The 27,408-nt window shown below is 41.3% G+C and overlaps 1 protein-coding gene across 3 annotated transcripts in view; it reads left to right on the plus strand.

The window, feature by feature from the left end:
• Positions 1–275: 275 nt before the first annotated feature.
• The window catches only part of Sytl4 (synaptotagmin like 4), a 47,115-nt gene continuing 19,982 nt past the window's right edge, over positions 276–27,408 (plus strand). For all 3 annotated transcript variants that reach the window (XM_050127288.1, XM_050127290.1, XM_050127289.1), the window contains exons 1-5: positions 276–405; positions 20,763–20,950; positions 21,429–21,644; positions 21,780–21,889; positions 22,142–22,238. In XM_050127288.1, the coding sequence (XP_049983245.1) occupies positions 20,841–20,950; positions 21,429–21,644; positions 21,780–21,889; positions 22,142–22,238 (533 nt within the window). In that variant the 5' untranslated portion in view covers positions 276–405; positions 20,763–20,840. The remainder of the gene's footprint in view (positions 406–20,762; positions 20,951–21,428; positions 21,645–21,779; positions 21,890–22,141; positions 22,239–27,408) is intronic.

Raw genomic sequence — 27,408 nt, forward strand, 5'->3', positions numbered from 1 at the left:
ACAAAAAGGTAAGTGAATCCCCACCCACCCCCACCCCGCCACCACCATCATCTAATAGTGTGAGCAAGGATACGCGCGCGCGTACGTGGTGGAGAAGGTACATCCAGTAGGTCCTCAAATTCTGCTAACTTGGGAGGAAATTCCTCCAGTGTCTAAGGCTTTGGTTCCCAGAACTCTCTTTGCTAATTGGCCCTCTGCTAAAATAGCCCTGCGCTCGGTGCGGCCCCTTTAAGAGTCCAGCTCCTCCCCGCTCCAGGGAAAGTTGCTGCTTTTTCCGCCTCCTGGGAGGGTTGAGTAGAGCTGGCCGCCGGGGTTGCGGTCTTGGTCTCCACGGAGCTAGAGACCCTCCCTACCATTCAGCGCCCAGACCTTCGGTCACCTAGTAGCACCTGTTGCAAGTGAGAGGTAGGTGGCAGCTAGTGTCTGAGCTCCCCTTGCGCTCTGTCTGAGACTTCGCGGACCCCCAGCCCCTTCTCTCCTCCCCCCCACCCCGCGGGGGGCGTGCGTGTGTCCTGCTGTACCTTCTGTGTCCCTGTCCTCTGTCCTGTCCTCAACTGCCACACGGGCACGTCTATCGTGTCCGCGTCTCGGGACCGCACCCCCACGCCGAGCCTCCCGTCTGCTCTGCAGTCCCTCCCTGCCACTTTTTCCTTCTCTGGGGCTGCTTCTGCCTGGTTCCCTTGGACGGTGTTTCTGGGTGCTGCCTTTGCACAGGTATCGCTGACCCTGCGCGCCCAGGCTTTTTCCCGCCAGCCTTGGCCCCTCTGGTGAGTTGGCCTGGTGCGGGCTGGGACGGGCTTTTAGCGGAGCTGTGTCCTCGGACTTGGCCACTAGTCACCTTTTGGTGACTGTTTCTCACAGGGTCTGGCCCCTCGCTGTTCTTGAGACCTCCAGGCTTCTATGTCCCTAGCTTTGTCTTGTCTGTCTACCACAGGTACAGGCTAAGGGCCAGTTGACTGGGAGTTCTGCCTCAGTGGTCTCCCTTTGGGCTTGGAGCTGGAGCCCCAGCTGTGAACTTTAGAGCTGAACTCCTTTCTCATACCCGCTTGAAGCAGGCTGGGGCTTTGCTTCTGGGAGAAGGACACTAGTGTTCCTCCAGCCTGTAGCATTGGAGAAGATGGGATTGGAGGAGTACTTGATGGCAAAATAATTCGCTTCAAATTCCGGTAGCTCTGAGACCTCAAGAACAATGGCACTGGGTTTTTGATCCTACTGCACGTATTGGCTTTGTGGGAGCCTAGGCAGTTTGGATGCTCACCTTACTAGACCTGGATGGAGGTGGGTGGTCCATGGACTTCCCACAGGGCAGGGAACCCTGATTGCTCTTTGGGCTGACGAGGGAGGGGGACTTGATTGGGGGAGGGGAGGGGAGGTGGTGGTGGGGAGAGACAGAAATCTTTAATAAATAAATAAAAAAATTCCTGTAGCTTGAAAAAGTGATGGGTTTTGCTTTGACCAACCCTTCCTTCCCCTACTGTGCTGCAGCTTCAGGGCCAGAGGACCTAGCATTCTAGAATACTGCTTCTAGTAGGACCGACGCAAAGCCTTGTAAATCTGTGGGAAAAATTAGTCCCATCAGATTCCCGGTGCCCCTCCCCCCTTTCTGCTTTTTGTTGCTTTGAGACAGGTTCTAGTGCTTTATGTTGCTTTGAGACAGGTTCTAGTTTAGCTCATGTTGGTCTGGAATTCTTAATGTAGACCAGGCTGGACTCACACTGATTGGCAATCCTCCTGCCTCTACCTCCCAAAGTGCTGCCATTACAGGCATTGCATCTGCCCTCCGCTTCTAATTGTTTTCACTGGTTACTTTTCTGCTCTTTCAGCTTCATATCCCCGCTGTTCATAAATGTGTTGATATTAAGGAGTTAATGAACTAAAGGGTAAATGTACCCTGAAGTAGTGAAAACAGTGTTTAATGGAGAGAGCTGTGGCAATTTTTTCTTGGTGTGTGTGTGTGTGTGTGTGGTGTGTAAGCACCTGCTGGAAACCCTAGTACAACCCCCCTCACAAAACTGGTTTGTGAGACTCCACTTGGGCAGCAGATGAACACTGGTAACATGATTTCAGATGCTGCACCCTAGGTCACAGTGGTGAACTTGGGCTTGGAGGTCTGTTCTGGGATTGTTGGTCTGTGTGTTTATGAAGCATTCTGGGTGGTGTTCTCTGAGCAGTTTGCCGTCAAGACTGGACCTACTATGATGCTGCCACACTGAGTGCAATTCAGGCATGGTGGGAAGTTCTCATATTATCTCTGACAAGCCACATGCGAATTCTGTGCAGTTGGTGCTCCAGTTAAACCATGAGCCGGTAAAAAGGAGACCGAGGTGGTAAGGGCAGTGCCCTTAGTACGTTCTGACAGTGGGACAGAGCTTGTGTGAAGCTCTAAGTTTGGGTCCTTTGCCCCATCTTAGATGTACTGTGGAGGAGTTGAACCACCTCATTCATATCCTCACCGAGTTCATTTCAAGCCCAGGGCCAGTTGCATGTTGCCCTGAACGTGCCTGGACGAATGCGACCTCCAAGGCTCTCAGGCTCCATGGTAATTTAGCTGTCCTGAAGTTAGGAGAGCATAATCCTGGATTTTAGAAGTGTGTGCATGGATTCTAGGGGTGGGCACTTGATTCAACTTCTTCCTTTGCTGATGGCCAGGGGAGAGACGAAGGTGCAGCAACTGACAAGTCTTTGACAAAAAGATGTGTGTGTGGCAAAGCCACATCAGTCGGAGTGGTGCTGTGCCCTTTCTGTTGGTAGTTTAGGCGAAGATAGTTGGGAGAATGGCTTCCTCAGTTCCAACTCTGGAACTCTAAACTATTGTTTCCTCTCGGAAACTTGCCATTCATATCCCCCTTCTCATTAATTCTTATTCACCCCTCAGGATGTAGCCTAAAGTCATTGCCTTTGAGACAAACTCATTGAATACACATGTTCACCCAAGCGGAATGACTAGTTATACTATGTTTAAAGACTTTGCACTCCAGCAAAGGTTCGAATACCACTCTGCTTTTCCATCTGGAAGCTTGTAATCTCTGCAGGGGCAGTAACTGGGTCCTGAAGCACAAATAATTTGTGCTAGGGATTGGGGATGCCATGTCTCCAAGGGATTGAGATGTGATGGTGGCGAGATTGAAATGAGAAGAGACCATCCTGAGCTCCTTGGAAACCACAGTAGGGGTTTGTACGGAGTTGTATCTCTGCTGGGAGGAAGGCACTGACCAACCCACTTAAAATGCAACTCCTTGCCTAAACATTCTTTCCTGCATTTGTCTTGCTTATTCTTTTACCTCCACCCCATAATGCAAGGCCATATGGGTCGGAATTGCTGTCTTTTGTATTCAGCGATGGCCAAAGGAACATCATAGGAGTCATATTGATTGATGTTTATTGACTGACTGAATGAATGATAGTGCCATTCTAGGAATTGGAACTCTGTTGTGCTTTCCTGAGCTTATAACCAAACCTTCTTGGTTTGTGACCTCATACATAAAAGGATGCCAAAGCCCAGTTCTCATACAGCTTTCCTTCTGCTGTTTGTTTCCCTTTGAGAGTCTATCCTTGATAACAACTTTGACCTAGTTGTAAATATTTCCTCTCTTTTAAATTTCTAATTTGTTGGAGACAAGATTCTTAGAATGTATCATAGGCTGGCCTAGAACTCATCACTGTGTATCCTAGCTGGCCTCAAACTCATGGTGATTCTGCCTCTGCCTCCTGAGGGCCAGGATTGACAATGTGAACCAACATGCCCGACTTGAGCCGCCTCTTTATGTTTAAGTCCAGACCTGTGGGTGGAAATGTAAGGATACTTCTCTCCCTGGTTCATTTTCCTACCAGTGGCTGAACTGGGAAGGGGGTGTGAATTATCAGATGTCCTGAGGCCTCTCAGGCATTTGACAAAGTCAGTGAGAGGGTACAGACTGTGCCACAGGGAAGTGAGGAGCTCAGAAGAATAAAAGATGCCACAAATTAGGTTTCTAGTCTCATCGCCCTTGACCTTTGAAAGTGTGAGGTGGTTATTGGGTTCTGGACTGGCAGGAGAACTTCCGGTGTAGTGCACCTGCCTCATTGTATACTGGTTCCATATAAGATGAGGCGACAGTTGTGTGGCAAAACAAAATTGCTGTTTTGTTTAAATGCAGTTTGAAGTATCCAGGAAAACTTCCAGAATGCATTTGATAACGTCAGACTGGGAAGGATCATCTCACCTTTTTTTGCATGTGTTAACTTCTTTGAAATATAAGTTTGCACAAATAATTGCTTAGGCTCTTTAAAACTTCTCTCTCCAAACATTGAACACTGGAGTGTCTCAGTCTGCAGACTTTTCTCCACCCCAGACCTTCTCAGAACTTCATCCAGCACCATTGCTGTAACATCCCTCTGGACGCTCATCATTCATGTTGCTGTTCTGGGCCTTTCTTCTATGCTGACACCTCATGTTCTTTGTGACCTATTTGACATTTCTACATGTCATCTGATAGATGCCTCAAGGGTAGCGTGGCCAAATGAGGATTATTGATTGCCCTAACATCTTTAATCTTTCCCTTCAGCTTTCCATTACTAAGAAAAAGGGCACCATTATCCATTTAGTTGGTTGAAACAAGAATGTCGGCTCACCCTTGATTTCTGTCTTCTTCTTAGTCTACCACATCCAGTGTTTGAACTCTTGCTGATCTCAATTTCAAACTGTATCATGTATTATTCCATATGCCTCCATCTCTTCTGCATGCCACCCTCGTCCAAGCCACCATGAAGTTTCACTGAAACTTCTTCCCCCACCCAAGACAGGGTTTTTTTGTGTGTATGTAGCTCTGGCTGTCCTAGAACTAGCTCTGTAGACCAGGGTGGCCTTGAAGTCACAGAGATTCTCCTGCCTCTGCTTCCCAAGTCCTGGAATTGAGGGTGCTCACCACCACTGTCCAACTTCACTGAATATTCTTATACAATGGTCAAGTATATGAAAATGTTTGTGTGGAATCACTTTGTATGGGCGTGTGATGGATCTCTGTGTGTACACATGTGTTTGTGGTTGTGTACACAGAGGCCAGAGGAGGGCTTTAGGTGTCCTCTCTATTACTGTTGTCGTATTCCCTTGAAACAGAGTTCCTCACTGAATTTGGGACTCACCATGTTTGGCTGGGCTGGCAGTCAGGGAACCCCTGTCTTCCTGGTTCCACCCTCCCTGTCCATTCCAGGCTTTTTGCCTGGGTTCTGGGAATCACACTCTGGTCACCATTAGAACTCTTACTCACTGAATCATCTTCCGAGTCCCTAAAAAATCATTCTAGTAAGTGACCTTCTGGGTGAGGGAGATACTGATCAATGGATAAATAATTCACTTCACCTGGAGAGACAAGTTTTATTTGTTTATTGCACTGCCTGCTGACCACTGCTAATGAATTGTATATTCTTAAAAAAGAATAAATTGAATCTTCCTATAATGTATACCTAGAACAAAAATTGATTCTAATTCTTAAATACATAAAATTATTATCAATGGAAGACAAATTTTACACACACACACACACACACACACACACATTTTAAAAATTGAACAGGCAAGACCCAGTTGTCATCTCAGAGGGTTTACATATTTCCTAGCAAGAGCATTTACTTATGCTTTTATTAAGGAGGAATGGTCTTTTCAAAATATCTCTTTCATTTTTTTCTATGGTAGAGATCAAAGCCATAGTCTTATGCATAGTAGACAAGTACTCTAGCAGTCAGCTACATCCCCAGTCTGGGACAATGTAGAATTTGCCCTGAAGAAGCTTGACTATGATGGGAAAGAGACAAGGCTCAGGGGAGATCAGGATATTAATTTTGTGTTGCTTTAACTCCAGGATAGAGAACAGCCTGTTTATGAGTAGAACACATGGAGTTAGATGATACAGGGTCACTGAGGAAGCTGGGGGTGGTGATTGAGCAGAATGAAGTGGAGAAAATACTGGACGTACAGAAAGGGAAATAGCTTTTTCATTGAGACAAAAGAGGGCAAAACTAGTGATGCCCTGGAGGACTGGGATTCTGAGGGTGGTCCTCCTGACAAGAGTGGTGAAAGGCTCTAGTGGGATCTGAGAAGGATGAAAAGAAGGGTGAACCATCAAGATTATGTATATGTGTTTGCATCACATTTACTACAAATGTGTACAACTTTTGTAAAAAGCTATGAGAATATGTATAAATCTATGAGAAGTTGTTTTGTAGTTTCTCTCTACCTCAAGTCCCAGAGGCTGTTTTCTCTACTTTCCAGCATTACTCAGCAGCCACAGGTCTGGAATCATTGTGGACAATCTACTTTGAGACATTTGTCTAGATGACTGTGTCAGAAAATGACAAGATCAGAGATTAGACACTGCCAGCAAGTGAAGAGTGGAAATGAGAGAAGACAATCTCATGTCTATGACCATTTCAAACTACCTTGAACTCGAGGTTCTTTATAGAGATGGAAAACTATGGTATCTGCACTATTTTGTGTGTCTGTGTCTTTAAATTATTTCCAATGACATATCAGAAAGCTTGGTTTTATCTGTGGAGAACCCACAGTGTGGTAGCTATGAGAACGTTGCTGTGTGCTAGAAGCCCTGAATTGGGTCTGGCCATCCATACACTTGAGATGGAGTGGAGAAAGACACTGGATTTTTCCCCCCCTGGGGAGCATTTTGGTAGGAAAGCCATGGGTTAAACAATGCATTATAAAATTTATTGCGACTGGGAAAAGTTAGGAAAAGTTTAACTTTTGACAAATCAGCTTGATTTAACAGATATCACCAGTTCCTCAAGAAAGCATGATAGTACCTTTTATATCTTTCTTGTAAACAGTTGAACATTGGGGCTGGAGAGATGGCTCAGTGGTTAGGAGAGCTTGCTGCTCTCCCAGAGAACCTGAGTCTGGTTCCCAGCACCCTCATCAGGCAGAGTACACATGAACCATATATCCACAAATAAAAAAAATCATTAAAAAGAAAATCAATAGTGTCTTTCTGCAATTTTGTTCAATCGACAACCAAACATTTTAAAAAACATTTGTTGCCAGTGTGAGTAGACCTTTTTCTTTTGGATCTATCTGCCCATTTGATTTCCTCCCTTAATGATTATCTGTCTGTATTCTGTCTATTGGCTGTTTTCCTCTCTTGTCTGTTACCACTAACCACTCTTCTTTCTCAAGGTTTGGAGAGCGCACAGCATCTTCTCTCAATACTCATAGCCATTCAATCACATTTCCGCTTTTTTCTTATATAGCTCAGTGTGCTCAGGGATATGAGGATATTTTTAATACTTGACCCAGTAAGAGTTAAAATATAATTTTATTGATTTTGCTTATCTTAATTCCTAGAGGGATTTTTTTGCTTGTCTTTTTCTCCAGACATTGTTTGTGTGACTATATAAGATATTCCCACCTATTTACCCATCCTTTCCATCTTTCTATATTTATAGGTTAAAAATACAAATGAACTCATAATATATACATTTTTATTTAGTGTACTACAGTAATATTTCAGTGTCAGTACATAGAACTGAGTTTTTAAACAGTGGGATAGTTTACCAGTAATTGTATTATGTATATGATGGATTTTTTTTCTGCTGCTTTAGACATTGATCATCCCCAAATCTCTCTTTATATCTCTCTCCCTTTGTTTGTCTGTCTGTGTCTCTGTCTCTCTCTCTCCATCTGTCTATTACATCTTGAATGCCAGCTCAATAGTTTTTCCAAATATAATAGCTCTCTTCAAATGGTCAATTCTGTTATATTAAACATGGTCAGTAGTGATAATGACTAAAAGAATTCTAGGAAGAGAAGGACTAAGAATTCTCCATTGCATTCGGAAATTTCCTGGTTCTTTCTGTACTAGAAGCAATTTCAGGGTTCTATGAGGTGGAAAGGTAGACTGATGAGCTAATAAATAATTGGGGAGATGAGGAATTGGAGGCATTGAATCTGAATAATTCTTTAGAGAAATTTGGCTCTGATGAGCAGAGAAAGGGTAACTCAGGAGAGGGGTTGAGCTATGTAGAATCCACGTTTCATTTAGTGTCTCTGGAGGCTGATGAGAAGGGTGGTATTGACACAGTAGAGTCCTTATGCCTCATGGGAAGGGATCTGGAATGAGGTGGAGGCTCATCATGAGTGGGCATGGATGAGCATAATTTTCTAGATTTAGCAACAGGAAGTTGTCTATTGACATAATTCTCCATGATAGAGAAGAAGTAAGACCAGCCTATTGGAGCAGGAGTTGAGGTAGACAAGGTCTGGGTTGAGCAGGTATTGTAGAGACTAGGAGGGCAAGCCAGGTCCAGAGAAGCATATTTGTGGTGCCAAGCAGTGTTAAGGTGAGCTTGGTGATGAAAAATTCATGTGGATAATAATCTACCAGGGTGAGTCTTTTCTTCACTGGATCCCAGAAGCTCTTCTGAAGGCATAAAAGCACACAGGTGAGTTCAGATGGGTTACGCTTTTTAAAAATCAGAGATCTGTAATGAAATTAGGAGTTAATGAGGATGCTGACAAAAGTGCATTTGGGATAATAGACTCCAAACTGTCTAGGAAAGGAAGTGAAGACAGGAAGGAGCAGAGCAGATGAAAGAGGGTTTGTGGAAGACTGTCCAGCGAGGGCTGGGAGTAGGAACGGCTTGAGGGATCACTGAGTGAACAAGATAGAAAGATAAGGTGTTAAATTCAGAGAGGAGTATTGAATCAGTGATATCAAAGGTGGAGGAGAAGTTCTGGGCAATAAGCTCTTGGGTGTGGTTGAATGATAAGTGGTATTTTTGTTGCCAGCTCATTCATTCAACAAATATTGATTGAGTACATATCGTAGGTCAAGCAGCACTCTAGACACTGAAGGTACAGAGACGAACAAAATAAAGTTCCATTTCCTTCCTTCTCCACACTCTACAAGGCCCATTCTCCCATACAGCTAACAATCCAGTAAAGGAGTTCTTTTTTTTTTGTTATACTGAAAAGTGTAACATTTTTAAAAGAAGAGGATAGCTTCATTGCTAAGCAGATTCCTCTATGTGTGATTCTACTTAGAGCTAATAATAATACTACAGCCAATATTTACATATGAGTGGCAAAGAAAGTACATCTAGATATTCGGAGTGCTTGACTTTTCTTAAATTCTACTTGCTTCTTTACGGGAATTAGTTTCTCTCCCCCCTTAGAACTTTCAAAGGAACTTTGATGTATCTCATTAGTTTTGCAAATAAAGAAATATACAAATCTCCTTTGGATGTTTTAGTGGTTATCACTCTTTTTTTTCTTTGTTTTTTTTTTTTTTTTAACTGTAAGAACATTGCTTTTGCAGTACACCAGATGTTGATAATGCATGCACTAATCTTGCACTAGGGATTTGAAGTAACGTGTCAAGTAATTATGGTTAAACAGTCTAGGAGGCAAGGAAGACTTGCAGTAAGTTAATATATTACATTTCTTTTATATTTTGTAATTTTCCCTGCCTTTTGTGTGCACACACTCACATACATATTTCTTAACATTTTATCTGAAAGAAATTAACGCTTTAAAATGATCTGCCACATATGCAGCTCAGGTCAAGTTCAGATACAGGTTATTTGGTTGTGTTTAAGGTTTCTATGGCCATAGCTAGATCACAGCATCCCTAAAATTAAAAAGAAGCCAAATGCATGAAATCACAGCTAGGTGTGAACATGGCTAGATTAGTCATGAGCCATCATGATTTCTCATTTAAGAGGATAGCGTGGGTGCTTTTTAGGTGACGTGGCCTGCAAGAAACAAATGCCAGTTAGAGTTCAGTTTAGAAATCTCCACCATCTGTGACCCTGGCAAAAGAACAGGGTCTTCCCTGTGGGTTTTCAGCCTTATCAAAGCTTATTGAGTCGGGAATGATAATGAAGTTACAAGGTGATAAGCTTTACTGAAAAATTACAGCCTGACCACACTTAAAAATGAGTATAAATGAATTAATTTTATAGTATTCCTTTATTTGGGGATATAGGGCTGGGGTGAGTCAGATAAAACCAAATTCAGGGCTTTGTCAATGCTGTTCCCCTGAAATACACCCCCGGTTTCTGAGACAGGATTTCCATACATAGCTCAGACTGGCCTTAAACTCACAGTCTTGTTGCCTTGGGCTCTGCTTACTGGGATTCCAGGTATGCACCACCATGCTGGATATTTTTAATTTTTGATTACTCTTTGTCTCTTAGGGAACTAGATTTTAGTACAGAAGGGAGTGAACTAGTTAGCCTCCCACTATAAATTTTAAAGCTATAATTCAGCTTTATAGGTCCTTATGGAGTCTGCCTGGCTTCCATGAGAGGAAAATTTTCTAGTGCAGATTTTGAAAGTTGGAGAATTAAATTTTTTTCATAATAGCTATTTCTCCTGTTGCCAGGTGAGGCATTTGGACCCATGATCTCATTTTTTGTTGTTGTTGTTGTTTTGGTTTTTCAAAATAGGGTTTCTCTGTGTAGTTTTGAGACCTGTCCTAGAACTTGCTCGGTAGACCAGGCTGGCCTCTAAATCCCAGCGATCTGCCTGCCTCTGCCTCTGCCTCCCGAGGGCTGGGATTAGAGGCTGCACCACCACCTTGCAGGCCATTGTCTCATTTTTGACCCACAACCTCATTTTTATGACATGTAACATTTCTGTGAATCGCGCAGTGTGGAGAACTGTCTCTCGGATTTGTGGTGGGTTTAAGCCCTGAGAAGCAGGGTATTTTGAATGTGAAATCATGAGAATAAGGCCACAGCCTCATGCTAATGTATGGCACTCTGGAAGAGTGGAGTGAGGTATATAGCTTCCTTTTAGGGCTTACTGTACAGTCATATACAGTATCTGAAGAGGAAATTTCCTCAAACCACTTGTGAACAGTATTTGATGATTTGGAAAGTTAACTATGTAGCTACCATCTGGGGAAAGCTGTCTCCACATAGGATTATAAGAGCTAACTAAGGAAATTTCATTGTGGTTACTTTTGCTTCCCTCAGTGTGCTACCACTGTTCATTAGCAGAGATGTGGGGAGAGTGGATCTTCCCCCATCTGTAGAGCACAAGTCAGTGGGATGCGAAAATAAGCCAGACTGAGGGCCTCTTGAACACTGGTCCATTAGTAGGTAATGACTTTAAAAACCTACCTCAAGTTCCCAGGCACAAAATGTCCTTCTTTCCAAATCTCACTGTGCAGAACACTATTTCTAGACTATAAAGAGACGGTACAATCTAATGGCCGAGACCTTGGACCCTGGAACCTGACTGCCTAGTCAGAAAACTAGACCATCTCTTCCAGGGTATATAACCTTGGGCAAATTATTTGCTCAGTCTGTGTCTTACATTCCTCCTTTGTAAAATGTACACAACATTTTAGAACCTGCCTCATGGCATGATTCTAAGGACTAAATAACTCCATGTGTAGAAAATGTTCAGAGCAAATATAGAAGTGTTGGCCGCTGTCACCTTCAACACGGTCATCACCCTAGCTAGTGTGTATCTTAAAAGGAGCTGAAACTGCAAACCACCAAAGCACATACATACACACCCATATTATAGAAACTATTTAAAAAAAAAGATATTTGAGATCCTGAACCTTCGTGGGGAGCTGTGAGCTGGTTGTAAATTTCTCACCATTAAGGAAAAACTGAAGTCAACTTTGCCACTATAGACAGTTGAGAGCAGGCCCAGAGAGGTTAAGGCCTGACGCATGTGTGAGAGGAGGCTGTGCTCCCAGGATGACCTGGTGGGAGGCTGGACCTGCTGTGGACTCTGGGTACTTACTGTGAAGCCTCACTTGCTCTCTGATTTAGGAGCCATGGCTTTGAATCTTTTACTTTGTCTCCATTCCTGTTTTTCTTTTTTTGACCCTACTTTAAAAATGTATGATATTTTTCTATGTTTTATGTATCTTTATAAGTCACTTTAAATCCTGTCTGGAACAGCGTATAAATAAATATCTTTAAAAACCGATCATATCTAATTACTAACGTTTGCTCAATATTTCTGCTTGCCAGTCTACATCCATGCAGAGAGGTACGGGCAACTTTCCATCTGGGCAAGAATGCTGATTAGATTTCTCAAATTTCATAGAAAGATGTCAAAACAGCCATATGCTCATATATTTTCCAAAGCATATGGTTAATAATAATTAAAACTAAGTAGCTAACAATATTAGGTCCTTATTCCAGGCCAGACACTATGCTATGCCTTTTATTCATGATACATATTTGAATCCTCATAGCCCCTGGCGAGGGTTCCTATTATTGCCATTCTTTCAAGTGGGAAACCTGAGTCTCAGGGAGGTCAGATAACTTTTGCAAAGTTCGAGAAAATGTCGTGAAATTTGAACATAGGCAGCCCGGCTTCTGAGCCAGTGCTCTCCACAGAGTTCTGTGCTATATTGTCCTTAATTCGAACTCGACGTCCTCACAGGACAGGCTATTTCTGTGTTATAGAACATACACTACCTGCACAGTTTACCTCCGTGTTACCTTTGCAATTTTCTCCTTTCCCTCTCTACTACTTCTGCGCTCTCGACTTCTTTCTTGTCATGTTCGCCCAGATTTATGCCACACGCTTCTCAAATCAATATTCTTCACACCTCTTTTACTGCTCTAAAATGCCCTGGTCTCACCTGAAACACTTCAGTGTGTCTCGTCAAAAGCCAGGCTTCTGTGCACAATGTGCCAAGCTCTCCAGACTTTCTGCTCTTTTAACACCCTCCCTTTATAATTTGTCAGTCATTATCACTATAGTGCTTGTTGTAGCGTGTTGCTTTATGCCTCCATGCTTTTTCCTCTTGATGGAAAGCCCTCGTTTTACTGGCAAACCAGCTGCTCCCCATTAAACTTACATTCAGTTCATGTGCTCCTGCTGATAATTTCCTTCCTAGTCCCCTTTCGCCCCAGCTGAGTTAGAGGCTGCAACTTAATATCCCCATGCTACCATATGTATGTGTGTATATGTGTAATTAGCCTTTAGACTTTAGAGACTATTAATTTTTAAATTGTTGATAATTTTATATATGTGTACAGGGTATTGTGATATTTACCCCATTACTCTTTGCTGTCCCTCTCCCACTCCTGCTGACCCCCTTCTTTTTTCACACTAGTTCCCCTCTTACTTTCATTTATCGTTATTATTTTTGGTGTCTATCTTGTGAAGGTAGCCACAGCTGCTGTGTATAAATGGTGGCAATGATTATATCATATCCACAAGGAGGTAACTTTCCAATCCTCCGGCTCCTGCAGCCTTTCTACCACTTCTTCCAGGCCTCAGAGGCAGTGGCAGAGTTGTCCCATATAGGGCTGAGCACTCTCAACAGTCACTTCTCAGCACTCTCTGCATTGGCTATCACCAACTGCAAAAAGAAAGTTCTTTGATCTGGGGTGAGGGTAGCACTAATCTATGGGTATAAACATAAATATTTAGGAAGCGGTTTGGCTGCACGTACATTTAACAAAACATCAGTATTACATTCCTCATTAAAGCCTGGGGCCTCTCTAGTTACAGGCTTTTGATCAGGTTGACAGTGATATGCATGAATTTCTTACCTTGGAGCAGGCCTCAGCTCTACCTTGAAAGTGGTTGGTTGTGCCCTACATACCCATGCCATTGTTGTCCTTCCCTGGCAAGTCATGATTGAATCATACAGATTTCACAACTAGGTAAGACTGTTGATGATTTTTCTCACCCAGCAGCCTGCTTAGCATCTCCTAGCACCATTGATGCTAGCTTCTGGAGCGGAAGTTTCCCATTTAGTTCCAGCTTAATTAGCCAAGTACAGTTTCTTCAGCAACAGTGTCTTATGTGCTTCTGCTGAGCAACCAAGAGCAATGACAACATTTGGAAGAACCTCTGGGGGCTCCTTGGACAACAATTTGTGGGAAGTTAGCCTGTATTTGGCTCTGGAATTTCATTTTAAAAATGTATAGCCTCTAAGAACAACATTGTGTATCTACTATGCATATATTTATTTCTTTGCTTATTTTTTTAAATGACTGTATGTTCAATTGTCTGGTTCTCTGACTGTGTGCTCTTTGTGGGTATGGCCTATGCTTTATTCCTTTATCCTTAACTAGCTTGTATGGTGTTTAGAAGAACATTGTTGGTCTACCCAGTCGGTGATCGTTTTGTACACAGTACAGAATTCAGAACTCCAAGCCTGGGAAAGAAGTATAAATCATAAAAATATTCAGAGGTAGCTACTAGGAAGGTAGAGGGTGGTCTCATGGAAAAATCTAGCTAGATAAATTTATACTTACAAATCCAGCAGGCAGAATGGGTTGAATATTCACAGATATTAACTATGATGGTGCTTTTGGTTGATCTCCTTCAGGTATTGATATTGCCCTAATGAGAGTTAATGGAGTTCACTCTGAAATGCACCAGAAAGAACTTTTAAACTTTTGAGATGCCAAATCTAACAAGTTTATCATTCGAATCTGTGCCAAATTTCAGTAGTCTGGACTAGATAGTTAAGACATATTTATTTCTATGAGCATATTTATTAAACACTTCTAGGAGCAACATCACCCTAAAAGGGAAAGGAACAGTTGATACAACAACCAACACACTATTCCAGTGTGGACATTGTATTGCTGCTAGTTTTTTTGTGGGTAGCAGCATCCAGACAGGATTTCTGCAAGCGCTGAATCCCTAGAAACTAGCTTGCCTGTTTCCCCCCCACCTCCTCTCTATATTAACCCATTTCTCCTTCCCCTTTCCATTTCCATCCCTCTTCTCTTTTTCTCTTCCTCCTCTCCTGTGCTTCTCTTCATCTACTCCCTTTTCCTTGCCTTGCTTTTTGAGACACAGTCTTTCTATGTAGCCTAGGTTATCCTAAGGTGTGATTATGTTTTCAGCATCACAGGTGTCAAGTGAAAGCTTTCTTTTCTATTTGGCATGGTTTTGTTTGATTGTCTAAGCTCTAGAGATTGACCACATTGTCTGGATTTTCTTTTTGTCTCACTTTACTATGCTGTAAAATCAACTCTCTTACCTTTACATTATCAAATCAGTAAATCCACATGGGTGCTGGACTTTTAAAGCCTTAAGAGCTATCCTTCGTCCATGTTTTGGAATCTCATACATATAAGAGGTATTATTAAGACAGTGATTTACAACAGTCTGCTCCAAATATCGCTATTTTCTTGGTGACAAATAATAAAGTCTGCTTAGACATGTTCTTTAAAACTGCACAGATTTCTATGCTGCATTATGTGCACCAGGACAACTGCATCGCAGTCATGAGAATGATTTGTTTCCTTGTTAACATTACCATGCAAGCAGATTCAGAAAATATATGGCAGGTAGTATTTATTTCTATCTATCTATCTATCATATATTTTTTGGTTTTTCGAGACAGGATTTCTCTGTAGCTTTGGAGCCTGTCCTGAAACTCCCTTTGTAGACCAGGCTGGCCTCGAACTCACAGAGATCCGCCTGCCTCTGCCTCCCGAGTGCTGGGATTAAAGGTGTGCGCCACCACTGCCCGGCTATTTATTTATTTTTTTAGGGCAGGTAGTTTGTAAGAATGATTTCCTTCAATTCTCCTGTAAGCAGCTTTTCAAGATATTTGATTTCTTACCATTCTTATTTCCGTGTTAGCCCAGTGCCATACAAATGGCATATTGTAAAGTATGTAGAAGACTAGAAATAAGGGAGAATGGAAGATAAATACTGCAAAGAAGGCTGTAACGTTTATTAAAGGCAAAAATGTTTGCACTCACTTTGGAGAGAGCAGTGATATTGAACGTTTTACTATATTATGATGGTGCTGGAGAAAGGGAGAGGTTTCTGTGAGTGTGGGTGTGCAAGCCCCGCAGCACACGGGGAGAGCAGAGGGCAGCCCTTGGAGCTGGCTCTCCCTATCCACCCCGTTCCCCTCTTGGCCTTTGTTCTTGCAACACTGTGGCACAAGTTCTAATTGTTCTGAGTGAAAACCCGAAGTCAGATATTAGGGAGCTACACTAGGAAACCCTGTCTTGGAGTCAGATATTAGGGGGTTTCACAAGGAAACCCTGTCTCGACCCAGCTGGTCTAGAGTAGTAAGCAGTGTGTAATATAGTGATATTTTGTGTTTGACAAAGAAAGCTTGCATGAAGATCAGAGTGCAGAGTTAAGCCACTAGAGGCCAGGCAGTGATGGCACACAACTTTATTCCGGAACTCTGGAGACAGAGGATTGGGGAGACCTGGTGGGTTGACCAACCCTGCAGCTATGAGTTGGCCCACCCCAACATCCACCCCATCTGTGATCTGCTGGAGCCCATGAAGGAACAAGTCCTGCAGACCCAAAGCTGCAGGATCTCCACAATACAGGGCAACAACAGCACATCCAAGAGGAATCCAGTGAGATCCAGCAGTGATAGTGTAGCAGAAACCAGAGGCCTCGAACCAGACCAAGGACGCTTTGCAGTGAACACTGGCCAGTAAAGATGTATGGACAAAGGGGTCTACTGCATGACTTACTCTGTCCCACTACAGCTTCCGTGATGAGATTTTTCTTTGTTTTTCTCTGAAAATGAAGGGAAGAATAGATTAATAGGATCAAGATACATGATGTGAAAGATACAAAGAATAAATAAAAGGAAAGTTAATAAGACAGTATCTGTGTATACCATACAAACATTGACTCAGCAAGAGTCGTTTAATGTAGGGCCTCATGGATAAATTAACATCCTTTGAACAAATCTAGTTCCCTTCATTTTGCTTAGTAAGCTATTAAATTTTACCAGAATTGCTCATTATCCTTTGGTAGAAAATGACTGTTAATCCATTAGAGCTGACATGTTAAAACATAATGTAATTAGCATTTGTAAGTTTAGAAAAAATATTTAATATCACGTCAGCCTTTTAGCTCTTGAGCATGGGTCAGGTTTTCAGAAATCCTTTTATCATCTGTAAGCTTATCTGCATACTTTCTTTTCTTACAAAGGCTGAAAGCATCACATACTGTCTAGCTAGAGTTAAATTCATGATCAACCCATATTTTTGAAAAGAAAATGAGCGTTTTTCCAAGATGCCGTGTAATCTGGAGGTAAGAATTTCCATCTGTAAAGCGATGGTACGTGCAGGTGTAGCTCCGTGGTACAGTAGTTTCCGATAATGAGCTAGGCTTTTTAAAAAGCTGCTACGCAGCATGTCTGTGTTCACACAACTTTAAGCGTTTTACATGTTTTCAAACTCATTTAACCTTTACCAAACAAGCCCAGGTGTGTAGATTCAGTTACAAATGTATAAATACATTTTTACAAATAAAGAAGGCACTGGTGGGGTTTAGCAGCTTACGCAGAGTCACATAGTGAATGATAGAGTTGAGACTCAGATTCAGCCTCGTTCCACAGTCCAAGTGTTTAAGACCAGCACCCCTACTGTATCAGAAAAACAACTGTTTTTTCCCTTCTCTTGGCTCTGTACTGCTTTTCAACTTTTGTGGATCTAAATCTAGACACATAAATAGAAATAGGTCTCTGAATGAAGACCCTCACTCACTGAAATCATTGTGTCATTGAAAACATACTGTATGACAGGTACTGTTCCAATCTTCTGACCATGTGAATGCATATCCAAGAATGTCTTTTAAGGAAGTCATATCTGGCAGAAGTTTCTAGTTTGGTCACGAATATTACCATATTCACATTTATAAGTAGCCTTCATGTTTGAGAGAGAGGGAGGGTATTAGTGTCTCCAACAAACGTAACACAGAATAAAATCTGTTGTGTTTTCTTTCTCCTGCAAGGAGTGTTTTCTAATTTGTATCACTTCATTTTTTGAACACCAATACTGATTTTAACCCTAGTGCTGTTAAGGAGATGCATATATCTGAATGGCTTTCGTGGGTGTGTCAAAATGCCATATAGCTAATAAATAGAGCCAGACTTTGCATCCAGCACTGTCTGATGCCACTTGTTTCATTATTCATTCTTTCATCTTAAAAGCTATCTTTAGAATTTAAGATACTTTAAGATAGCTCTCTCATATGAGGGTGTGTACCCAGTCTTATTGTAACTTATCGTTATGCAGCGTTCAGCTGATATCTCAGGGAGGCCTGCTCTTTCTTGAAGGGAAATGGAGGAGGAATGGATTGTGGGAGAGCGGAAGAGTTGGAGCACTAGGAGGAGTGGATGAAGGGGAATCTGGGGTCGGGATGGAATATATAATAGAGGAATAACAAAAAGAGAAAAGATAGTGCCTTCTTTCTCTTCTTAAAACCTAGCTTTGTTGGAGTTAGCATTAATGTTTACACACTATATTATATTTCACTCTATAGGACCAGGGTAGAGATTATGTAGAATTCTAAGTATGTTCACTAAACCAATCTTATTGTTCAACTTCCCTATATATTTCTTATTTTTTCTGCTAGAACTATTATTAATTGAGACATAGGTCAACTTTCTATTCTGGTGGCTAAATTCACATTTTCTCCCCTTGCTTTGGTATTTGCATGGAGTAGTATCCTCATCTTTAGCAATAAATGCATGAAATTGCTCACTAAAGAAGCTGCTTATTCTAGAATACCTTGTTCTGGGCCTAGGCCCTATGAAAATACTATTTCAGTGAAATTTGATACTATGTGATTCCACAGAATGAACAAATTGTCCACCAGCACTCAAGTTTTGACTCAAGATCTTAGCCATGACTTGGCCCTTTTGACTATACATTTGTGACTGAATGGAGATGAAGTAGTGTAATACGTTTTCTTATTTAGACTTTGACTTCACTAGTACTAAGTTCTAATGTTCATAAACTGAGAGTGTCTGAATGGCCATAGCTTTTTCTCTAACTTTGTGTTTGTCTGACTTTCTGACTTTAACTGTGCTTGTGCCTCTATTGACTTTCTTAATTCTTGTTTTCAAAATGTGATGTTATCATTTGCCCCCAAATGGTATTATTTAACTAATTGCACAGGAAAGCATTACCTTTTATTCCGTACATTCCCTTTTGAATTCCTAGAAAATGTTCTTTCCCATAGTATGCAAACAGCCACGGCGGAGGAGGGGGTGGGTGAGGCAAATGGTAGGTTCATTTGCTAAGGTATTAAAGACATATTTAGTCCAGTATGAGTTCTTCAGAAGTGTCTGGTAAATTTTCAGACAGTATTGAGATTAGAATTAACTTTTTAATTTAATTTCCTTGAAGCCAAAGATTGTGACTTGTATCAAAATTACATTTTTTAATTTACTGAGACAAATATTACAACCTAGTACATGTTTAGTTCTTGGGGTAAATATTCCAAGTGTGTTTGAGAAGTATACCTCCAACTGGATATATACACCTTTATATAGCATTTAAATCAAGTTTCTTATAATATTCAACTTGTTTATATATTTAATAATTATTTTGGTTTTAGTTTTTTGAAACAGTTATTCATGTATGCTAAGCTGGCCTCAAACTTGCTATGTAACAAAGATGCCCTGAACTTCTAATCTTCCCGTCTGTGCCTCCTGAGTGCTCGGGTTGCAGGTGTGAGGCACCAAAGTTTGTTGATAAGGTGCTGGGCCTTGAATCCAGGGCTTCATGCATACTAGGAAAGCACTTTGCGGATTGAGCTACAGATCCAGCTGTAATCATATGATGTTCTAATGTAAACAACATTACCAAAGGGGCTTGATGGATTTCTACTGTGTGTGTAGTGACTTGTAAACTTCTTCACTGTCAAGAATACTTAAGACTTAAGAGGCATAGAGGTTGGCTCCAACTCATCTTTTCATTGTCCTTTATCAACAAAAGTACACATAGGGCTAGAAAGATGGTTCAGTGGATAAAATGCAAATTACTCTTCCAGGGGACTCTGCTTATGTTCTCGGCACCCGTGTGGAGTAGTTCACAACTGCCTGTAACTTTACCTCCATGAGATATGAGATACCATGTGTATGCTTGTATACCCTTGTACCTCCATACACATGGTTCTCTCTCTCTCTCTCTCTCTCTCTCTCTCTCTCTCTCTCTCTCTCTCTCTCATACACACACTTTAAAAACACTCATTTTAATAAGGCAAAATCTACTTATTTTGTAAAAACTTTCACATGTAATAGTGTTCTCTTTCTTTGTCTCTTTCTGTCTCTCCCTCCCCTGTCTATGTAAGACAGAATTAGATACTTAAGTAAGTTTTCATAGTTTTAATTTGTAATACCTTGATAGCATATACAAAGTACTGTGTTCATGTGTGCAAATTTCTGAAAGGCAGGGGCCATGGTTTAGTCATCTCTGTATCTCCAGTGCTTTGCAAAATATTTTATAGAGTGGTGCTCAACAAATGTTTACGAAATGGAAGAAGCTGCTCTCAAGTGCAGGGTTATTTGGGAGGTAGCGGGGGTGGTAGAATCTTTTCAAGAATTATCAGGAAGCTGACTAAATTCCAGGAACACAGGAGCTAGTCAAGAATGAAGAACTGAGCCTGAACTCGAAGTCCCCTTCAATGCACAGACCCCTGCCTGATTATTTGGGTTAATAGAATTGAGACTTGAGAATACAGGATAATAAAGTTGGATGTCAAGGACGGACTTTGTGGAGGAAGATTGACTCAGCTGGTTCTACGATGTTTTTGAAAATGCTTATTCTGAATGATCCAGCTGTTTCCCAGAGTCATGAGTAATTTCTCAAAGAAATCACTGTAGGGCATGGTTCAAGTGTGAAAGAAGAAACGGTGACTAGATCAGGTTCTTTTACCTTCTCTCTTTAGCTTGCTTCAAGGACGAGGTAGCCCAGAGAAAGGCTACCTAGGGCTGTACAGTTATTCTGGACTTAATCTGGACTTCATCTCTGTGAAATGAATTGTTCTTTTATTTCAGACAACTCTGGTCACTCTCCTTGCCCGGTTGCTTTGAAGAAAGAAGAGTAGAAGATAAGGCGTCGGAGACGAATTCATCATGTCGGAGATCCTAGACCTCTCCTTTCTGTCTGATATGGAAAGGGATTTGATCATCAGTGTTCTGGAGAGAGATGAGGAACTCAGAAAAGCAGATGAGAAAAGGATTAGGTAAGAATCCCAGAAATGGTATGTACTTCCAGGCTTCCAACCAAGGATACCCAAGCTTTTCCATTGTTTCTTGACTCACTGTCGGAATTACATATATGATTTTACAGCTCAGTGGGCCAAGTTGGGCTCCTTGTTTGTTCTTTTTTTATTTTTATTTTTCAGAGAGGAAGGCTGTCTACAACACAGGCACAGCTCTTGCTTTCAGAATGGATACTCAGATTTATTGTATTGAATTTTATTGAGCTCTATGTTTTTCTCTGTTCCCCTGCCTCTCCCCTCCCCGCTTCGACCCTGTAGCTTTGGAGCCTGTGCTAGAATTCGCTACTAGACCAGGCTCGCCTTGAACTCACAGAGCTCCACCTGCCTCTACCGCACAGCCCAAGTTTTTCTTTTTACACAACACAGTAGAGTTACTGTCATTACCTCAGTTCGTTAAAATCCTAAATCCACTTGTGCTTCTCCTTTTGGGTCTTGGCAGGCGACTGAAGAATGAGCTACTGGAGATAAAACGGAAAGGTGCCAAAAGGGGCAGCCAGCACTACAGTGATCGGACCTGTGCCCGGTGCCAGGAGAGCCTGGGCCGTTTGGTTCCCAAGAGCAACACTTGTGTGGGTTGTAATCATTTAGTGTGTCGAGACTGTCGCGTTCTGGAAAGTAATGGTTCCTGGAGGTGCAAGGTGTGCGCCAAGGAAATGTGAGTGTCACTCAGCGGTCTAGTAAGGAAGGGGGATGAGTCCGGCTGTAGTGTGACTTTTTCTGGTCAAGTGTGTTAGTTGAATGACAAGAGTCATTGTTTATACATCGGGCTTGTCCTTTTCTTTTCTCCCAGAGAGCTGAAGAAAGCCACTGGCGATTGGTTTTATGATCAGAATGTAAACCGCTTTGCATACCGGACAGGCAGCGAGATAATCAGGATGTCCCTGCGCAGGAAGCCTGCAGGTATTGAAAGGGCCTACAGGCTGTTCCCTGAAGCGCCTTAGCCTCAGGGATAGCTCGGCTTCTGTGGAATCCAGCTGTAGTCTGGCCAGTGGTGATTTCGCTGGCTGGGGGAGGGGGGGCTCAGTCAGGTTGTGGGAATATAAAAGAACGTATCCCATCGTGTCAGCAAGTGTGTGTTTTAAGGGAGATGCTCTGAAGGTTGTTTCCTTCTTTACCCTGGTTACTGCTACCCGCCGTGCTTTTGTTTTGAAGCAAACAGAGAGCCAGTGGGACAGCCCCTCCTTCATCAGACACAGATGGGCGATATCTGGCCTGGAAGAAAGATCATTCAGGAACAGAAGGAAGCCAGGTAAGAGCCAAGGAATTAGTATTGCTCAATTCTTCTATTACTTTTACTTCGTTTTCTAAAATAATAGGCATTTTAGAGGGAACTTAGAAAGTACAGATAAAATCAAAGGAGAAAAAAAATCAATGGTGATCCTATTAGCTCTATGTAAATATCAAAATTTTGGCAAATTTACTTTGTTCTTATGTTGCACTGTGCTGTGAAAAAGAAAGCTATTAACTCTGTTTTTTTTTTTTTTTTTTTTTTTTTTTTTTTTTTTTTTTTTTTTTTTTTTTTTTTTTTTTTTTTTTTGAGACAAGATTTCTCAGTGTAGCCCTGGGCTGTCCTGGAACTCGCTCTGTAGAGCAGGCTGGCCTCAAACTCAGTGAAATCTGCCTGGCTCTGCCTCCGAGTGCCAGTATTAAAGGCATACACTACCACCATCCGGTGAAAGTTATTAACTCTTAACAAAGATTTATTTACTTAGAAAAGGTGTGTGTCTGTGTGTAGGTATATGCACAGAGGCCAGAGGGTGGTAGACACCCTGGAGTTGGACCCCTAGGCAGTTCTGAGGTGCCTGACAAAGGTGCTGGGAACTGAACTTGGGCCCTCTGCCAGGGCAGTAAGCATCCTTAACTGCGGAACTACTTTTGTCTCTCTAGTCCCAGAGAGCTTTCTTCCACGCCCTCCTAAACTGTTCTTCTATTCTCACTGTTTGTTATTAAAATTATTTAATTTTTGGCCAGGCTTTGTAAAATTTTCTTTCTGTTATGCAGCCATAAATCAACAGACTTTTAAAACTGGTTTAGTTTTAGTTTCATATTTCTAAGGATGGTTTGCTTGCAATCAAGCCTCATACAGTGACTTCTCTACTCCTGAATTCTTTACTTTGGCTTGATTTCTTGATTGTCTAGATTTCATTATTGGGAAATTGCTTCAAGAAGTGTTTGTGATGTTGATTGCGTTCTTTTATGTTCAGAATACCTGCCAATTACCTTTGCACTTGAATAGTATCTTAGCTGAGCAACACAGGCTTCAGTCGTGTTTCCTTTCTTTCTGACTGGTGTAGGTATTTCTCAGTTGTCTTCTGCCATTGAACCTAACTATGAAGAAGACCACCTTGACATTTTTACCCCTCTAAGTAACTTTGTGTTTGTACGTACACAAGTGCATATAGGTGTGCATGGGTATTAGAATTTGTGTGGATCAATTATATCAATTGGATGAATTTACTGGAAAAAATATTTTTTCTTGAATATTAGTAATTGAAGAGTGTAAGTCACAGATGATTATTCTGTGCTGTTTTTTCCTGATATATGATATACTCTTGGTGGTACTTTTCTTCATAGTTGGAATTTTTCAGTGCCATGTCCTTAAACATTTTTCCTGTTAAGGGCACCACCTCAAGGACATTGGCTTTCATTTAACCTCTATTTCTGTAATGTTTTTAAAAACAGTATGATACAAAAGCAAAAGAGAAAGATGGAAGTAATTAACTGTGGAGACCCCAACATATTCTTCCCCTCCATGCTATTTGGATTTGGGACATTATTTTTCTCCCCTCTACCCCTTCCCTTCTCTATTTTCTGACTTAATTAAATGGCCTGGTTAGATTATCTTGTTTAGATTTTAGTTTTGATTTTTTTCAATTTTTATATCATTTTTGTTGTTTTATCATCTTGTATTTGAGCTCGTACACTTTAGCAAGTCTGCTTGATGCTTGTGCAAACAGAACAACGTCTACTTCTGCAGAGTAAGATAGCTGTGATACTGCTGTATGATATAAATTTATGAGCCCACCATCATATACGCGCTCCCCATTTGAGGGAAATAGCACTATATATCGCATAGCTGGTCTTTTAAACTGATTTTATTTTTAAAAAGATTATTAAATTTTATTTTGAAGTTCAAAATAGGACATGCATCTGTTCACTTAAAAAAGATTTTTAAACTTCATTTTGGAGCTAAGAACCAAAGTCAGGGGCTTGTGCTTGCTAGGCAAGGGATCTAGTACTGAGCTAATTGCCAATCCAAGATTTAAGATTTTTAACGGATACAAAAAATTGTATATACTTATGGAATAGCATGTGGTATTTTAATAAAAGCATAAGTAACTTAAATCAAGTTAAGTAAAGCTACTTTTTGTAATTCTCACCTCTTATGGTGAAAATGTTCAAAACTGTTTCTTTTTTTTAAAGATATAGTACACAGAGTCATATATTGTCACATAAATGGAGGCTTGCGCACTAAAACTTCTTACACTAATATAACTATAACTTAACACCCTCTATTCTCCCTTCTTCTGACGAGCACTATTTTACTCCTGTGTGTATGGGAAATTTTCCTGCTTGTATGAATGTGCACCACATTCGTTCCTTGTGTCTGCAGAGGCCAGCAGAGTATATTGGACCCCCTGGTTGTAAGCTACCATGTGGATGCTAGTATTTGAGCCAGGACCCTCATGATGAGGAACCACTTCTCTTAGTCCTATCTCTCCAGCCCTGTTGTACCTATTCTTCTGTAACTCTAAAGGAGAGATGGAAAGTAGGTTGAAGTATCAATGTGTATCTCCTGAACATTAAAAAGTTTTTGTTTCCTGATTTATTTTTGTCTGTATGGTGTGTGTGTGTGTGTGTGTGTATGTGTGTGTATGTGTGTCTGTATCTCTGTCTGTATGTGTACCTGAGGAGACCAGAAAAAGACATCAGGTATCCTGCCCTAACATCCTCTGCCTTATTCCCTTGAAACAGGGTCTTCCACCAAGCCTGGAGCTAGGCTGGATGCCAAGTCTCAGTGGTCCTTGCCCTCCTTCCACACAAAGCAGTGGGTTCAGGCACATGGTAATACCTGGGTTTTACATGGGATCTAGGGATTGAAACTCGGGTCCTCATGCTTAGAAAGCAAGCATCCCTGATCCATCTCCTCAGCTCCCCAAATCTTTTGTTTTCTTAACTATAGATTTTTTTAAAATTTTGATTTGTGGACTTACACTTTACCCCATTTGTTTGTTGATGGTGTTTTTTGGGCATGTGTTATGAGGAGATTTTCTTTAATTTTCCCAATGAGAAAAGATTTTATTACACTTTTTATGATTGTTTAAAAAAATCCTGTATAGAACTGGTGGCACATGTCTGTATTTTCAGCTCCTCATGAGGCTGAAGTAGGAGGACCACAAGCTTGAGGCCACTCTGGGCTATATAGTAAAACCAAAGATTGAAAAGACGTATACAGAAACATGATAGTTAAGTTCTCCAGTAACCTAATTTTCTTTGTCCAATCATTGTCAATAGCCATTGATAACTTTGACATGTGACCTACCAAAGGTCTCCATACACACCCATGTGAGTTAAACACTTGCATTTTAATTCTTTTTAAAAGATGATATCATGGACATGTTAAGTCTAAAATGGAAAGAAAAAGAACTTAAAAAACAGTAATACAGACAATCCTATAGAAAGGAGCAAAAGATTTGAACAGCTATTTCATTAAAGATAATATGCAGATGTCAAATGATGAGGTTCAACATCATTAATCACTAGAAGAATGTAAATAAAATAGCAATGAGATGCCGCATGCCCACCAGAATAACTGTCATTTCAAAAGCTTGACCATAATGAGTGCTGGATGTGAAACAGCTGAAATTCCCAGTCCCTTCTGTGGAGAAGTGTTTACTATGGTCAGCTGCTCTGGGAAAGTTGAGTCTTTTAAAAAGTTCACTCTACACCTACTGTGTGATTCCAGTGTTTCATTCATGGATATGTAACTCAAGAGAAGTCAAAGCATATGCCCATTCAAAGACTTGTACATGTATATCATAGACGTTTCATTTATTTTTTTAAGACAGTAAGGAATTATTATTATTTTATTTGGAAGTTCTAGGAATTGAACTTAGGGCCTCATACATGCTAGCTAAGTAATACAATAGTAAATTGTATTCCCAGCCCTGAAATTTAAAAAAAAAAATCATTTCAATGTATGGCCTGGAGAGATGGCTCGGTTGGTAAGTGCTTGCCACTCTAATGTGAGCACTAGAGTGTAGATCCCCCGCTTTGGCAAAGAATCACACAGCAAGATGATGGTTCACTATGTCAGCCAGAAAGCCTGCCTCCATATATGAGGAGGAGAGGGATCCAGGAGGACACCCAATGTCAATCTTAGACACACACACACACACACACACACACACACACACACGCACGCGCCTACAAATATGTAAACACTTATACAGCCATGCATACCACACACATATATTTTAGATATTTCATCACAGAACTAATTAAATTATTTTACATTTATAAAAGTCTGGAGAGCAAGAATGAAAGCAAATTTAGCAACTATATATATAGTATATAAAACCAAAAGATGGCATATTGATAGTAATGATGCAAATTTGATATGTTACATGATCTTACTCTAGTAAACTACTTCTCCGCTTCCTTTTTTATCTCCTTTTCTCTTTTTTGAGACTTTATCATGCACAGACGACTAGGGCTGCAGTGAGTTTTGTGGGTGGCATGCTGGCCATGTCATGCACCCAACACAGCACTTGACAGTCCTGTTCCTCAGCCCCTGGCCTTCACATTCTCTTCACCCTTCTGTGATGTTTCCTGAGCCTTGGCGGAGGTGGGGTGCGGAAGAGGGAGAGATGGGAGGATGGTTGATGTAGATGTTGTATACAGGGATAATCACTTAGTAGACACTTATGCACAGTACTTTGATGCGTCATAACTCTGTGTTAACTGCTGACCACCGAAGAAAGAAACTTATTTGGTCAAAGTTGAGGGCAGTGCTGTTTATGGGTGTGAGTATAAATACTTAGAAAGCAGTTGGACAACATGCCATTTCCTAATATAGTTGTAGGCTTTCCCTTAGGGCTTCTGACCTCCTGAGCCACGGGCTTTTAATCAGGTTGTCAGCAACAGGTCTAAATTCTTTCTTTGGAGCAGTGAGTTAGTTATCCCCATAAACTTTGTGCCACTGTTGCACCCGTGGGTGCTTTTGCCTGGCAGGTCAGTATTGTAGCATGTAGGGTTGGCTTCATGGATACCAATGACGTGATTTTTTATTTTCCAGTGGTCTACATAGCACCTTCCAGGACCATAAAAGCTTATCAGCAGGAATGAAGTAGTTGTATGGCCTTGTCCATTGGTTTCTGAGTCTGTCTTTGTGGCAGTGCCATGTTGTTTTTATTACT

Source organism: Alexandromys fortis, unplaced genomic scaffold, assembly GCF_014885135.2.
Source record: "Alexandromys fortis isolate MF-2015 unplaced genomic scaffold, M_Fortis_MF-2015_v1.1 scaffold_241, whole genome shotgun sequence".
In the NCBI taxonomy this organism is placed as follows: domain Eukaryota; kingdom Metazoa; phylum Chordata; class Mammalia; order Rodentia; family Cricetidae; genus Alexandromys; species Alexandromys fortis.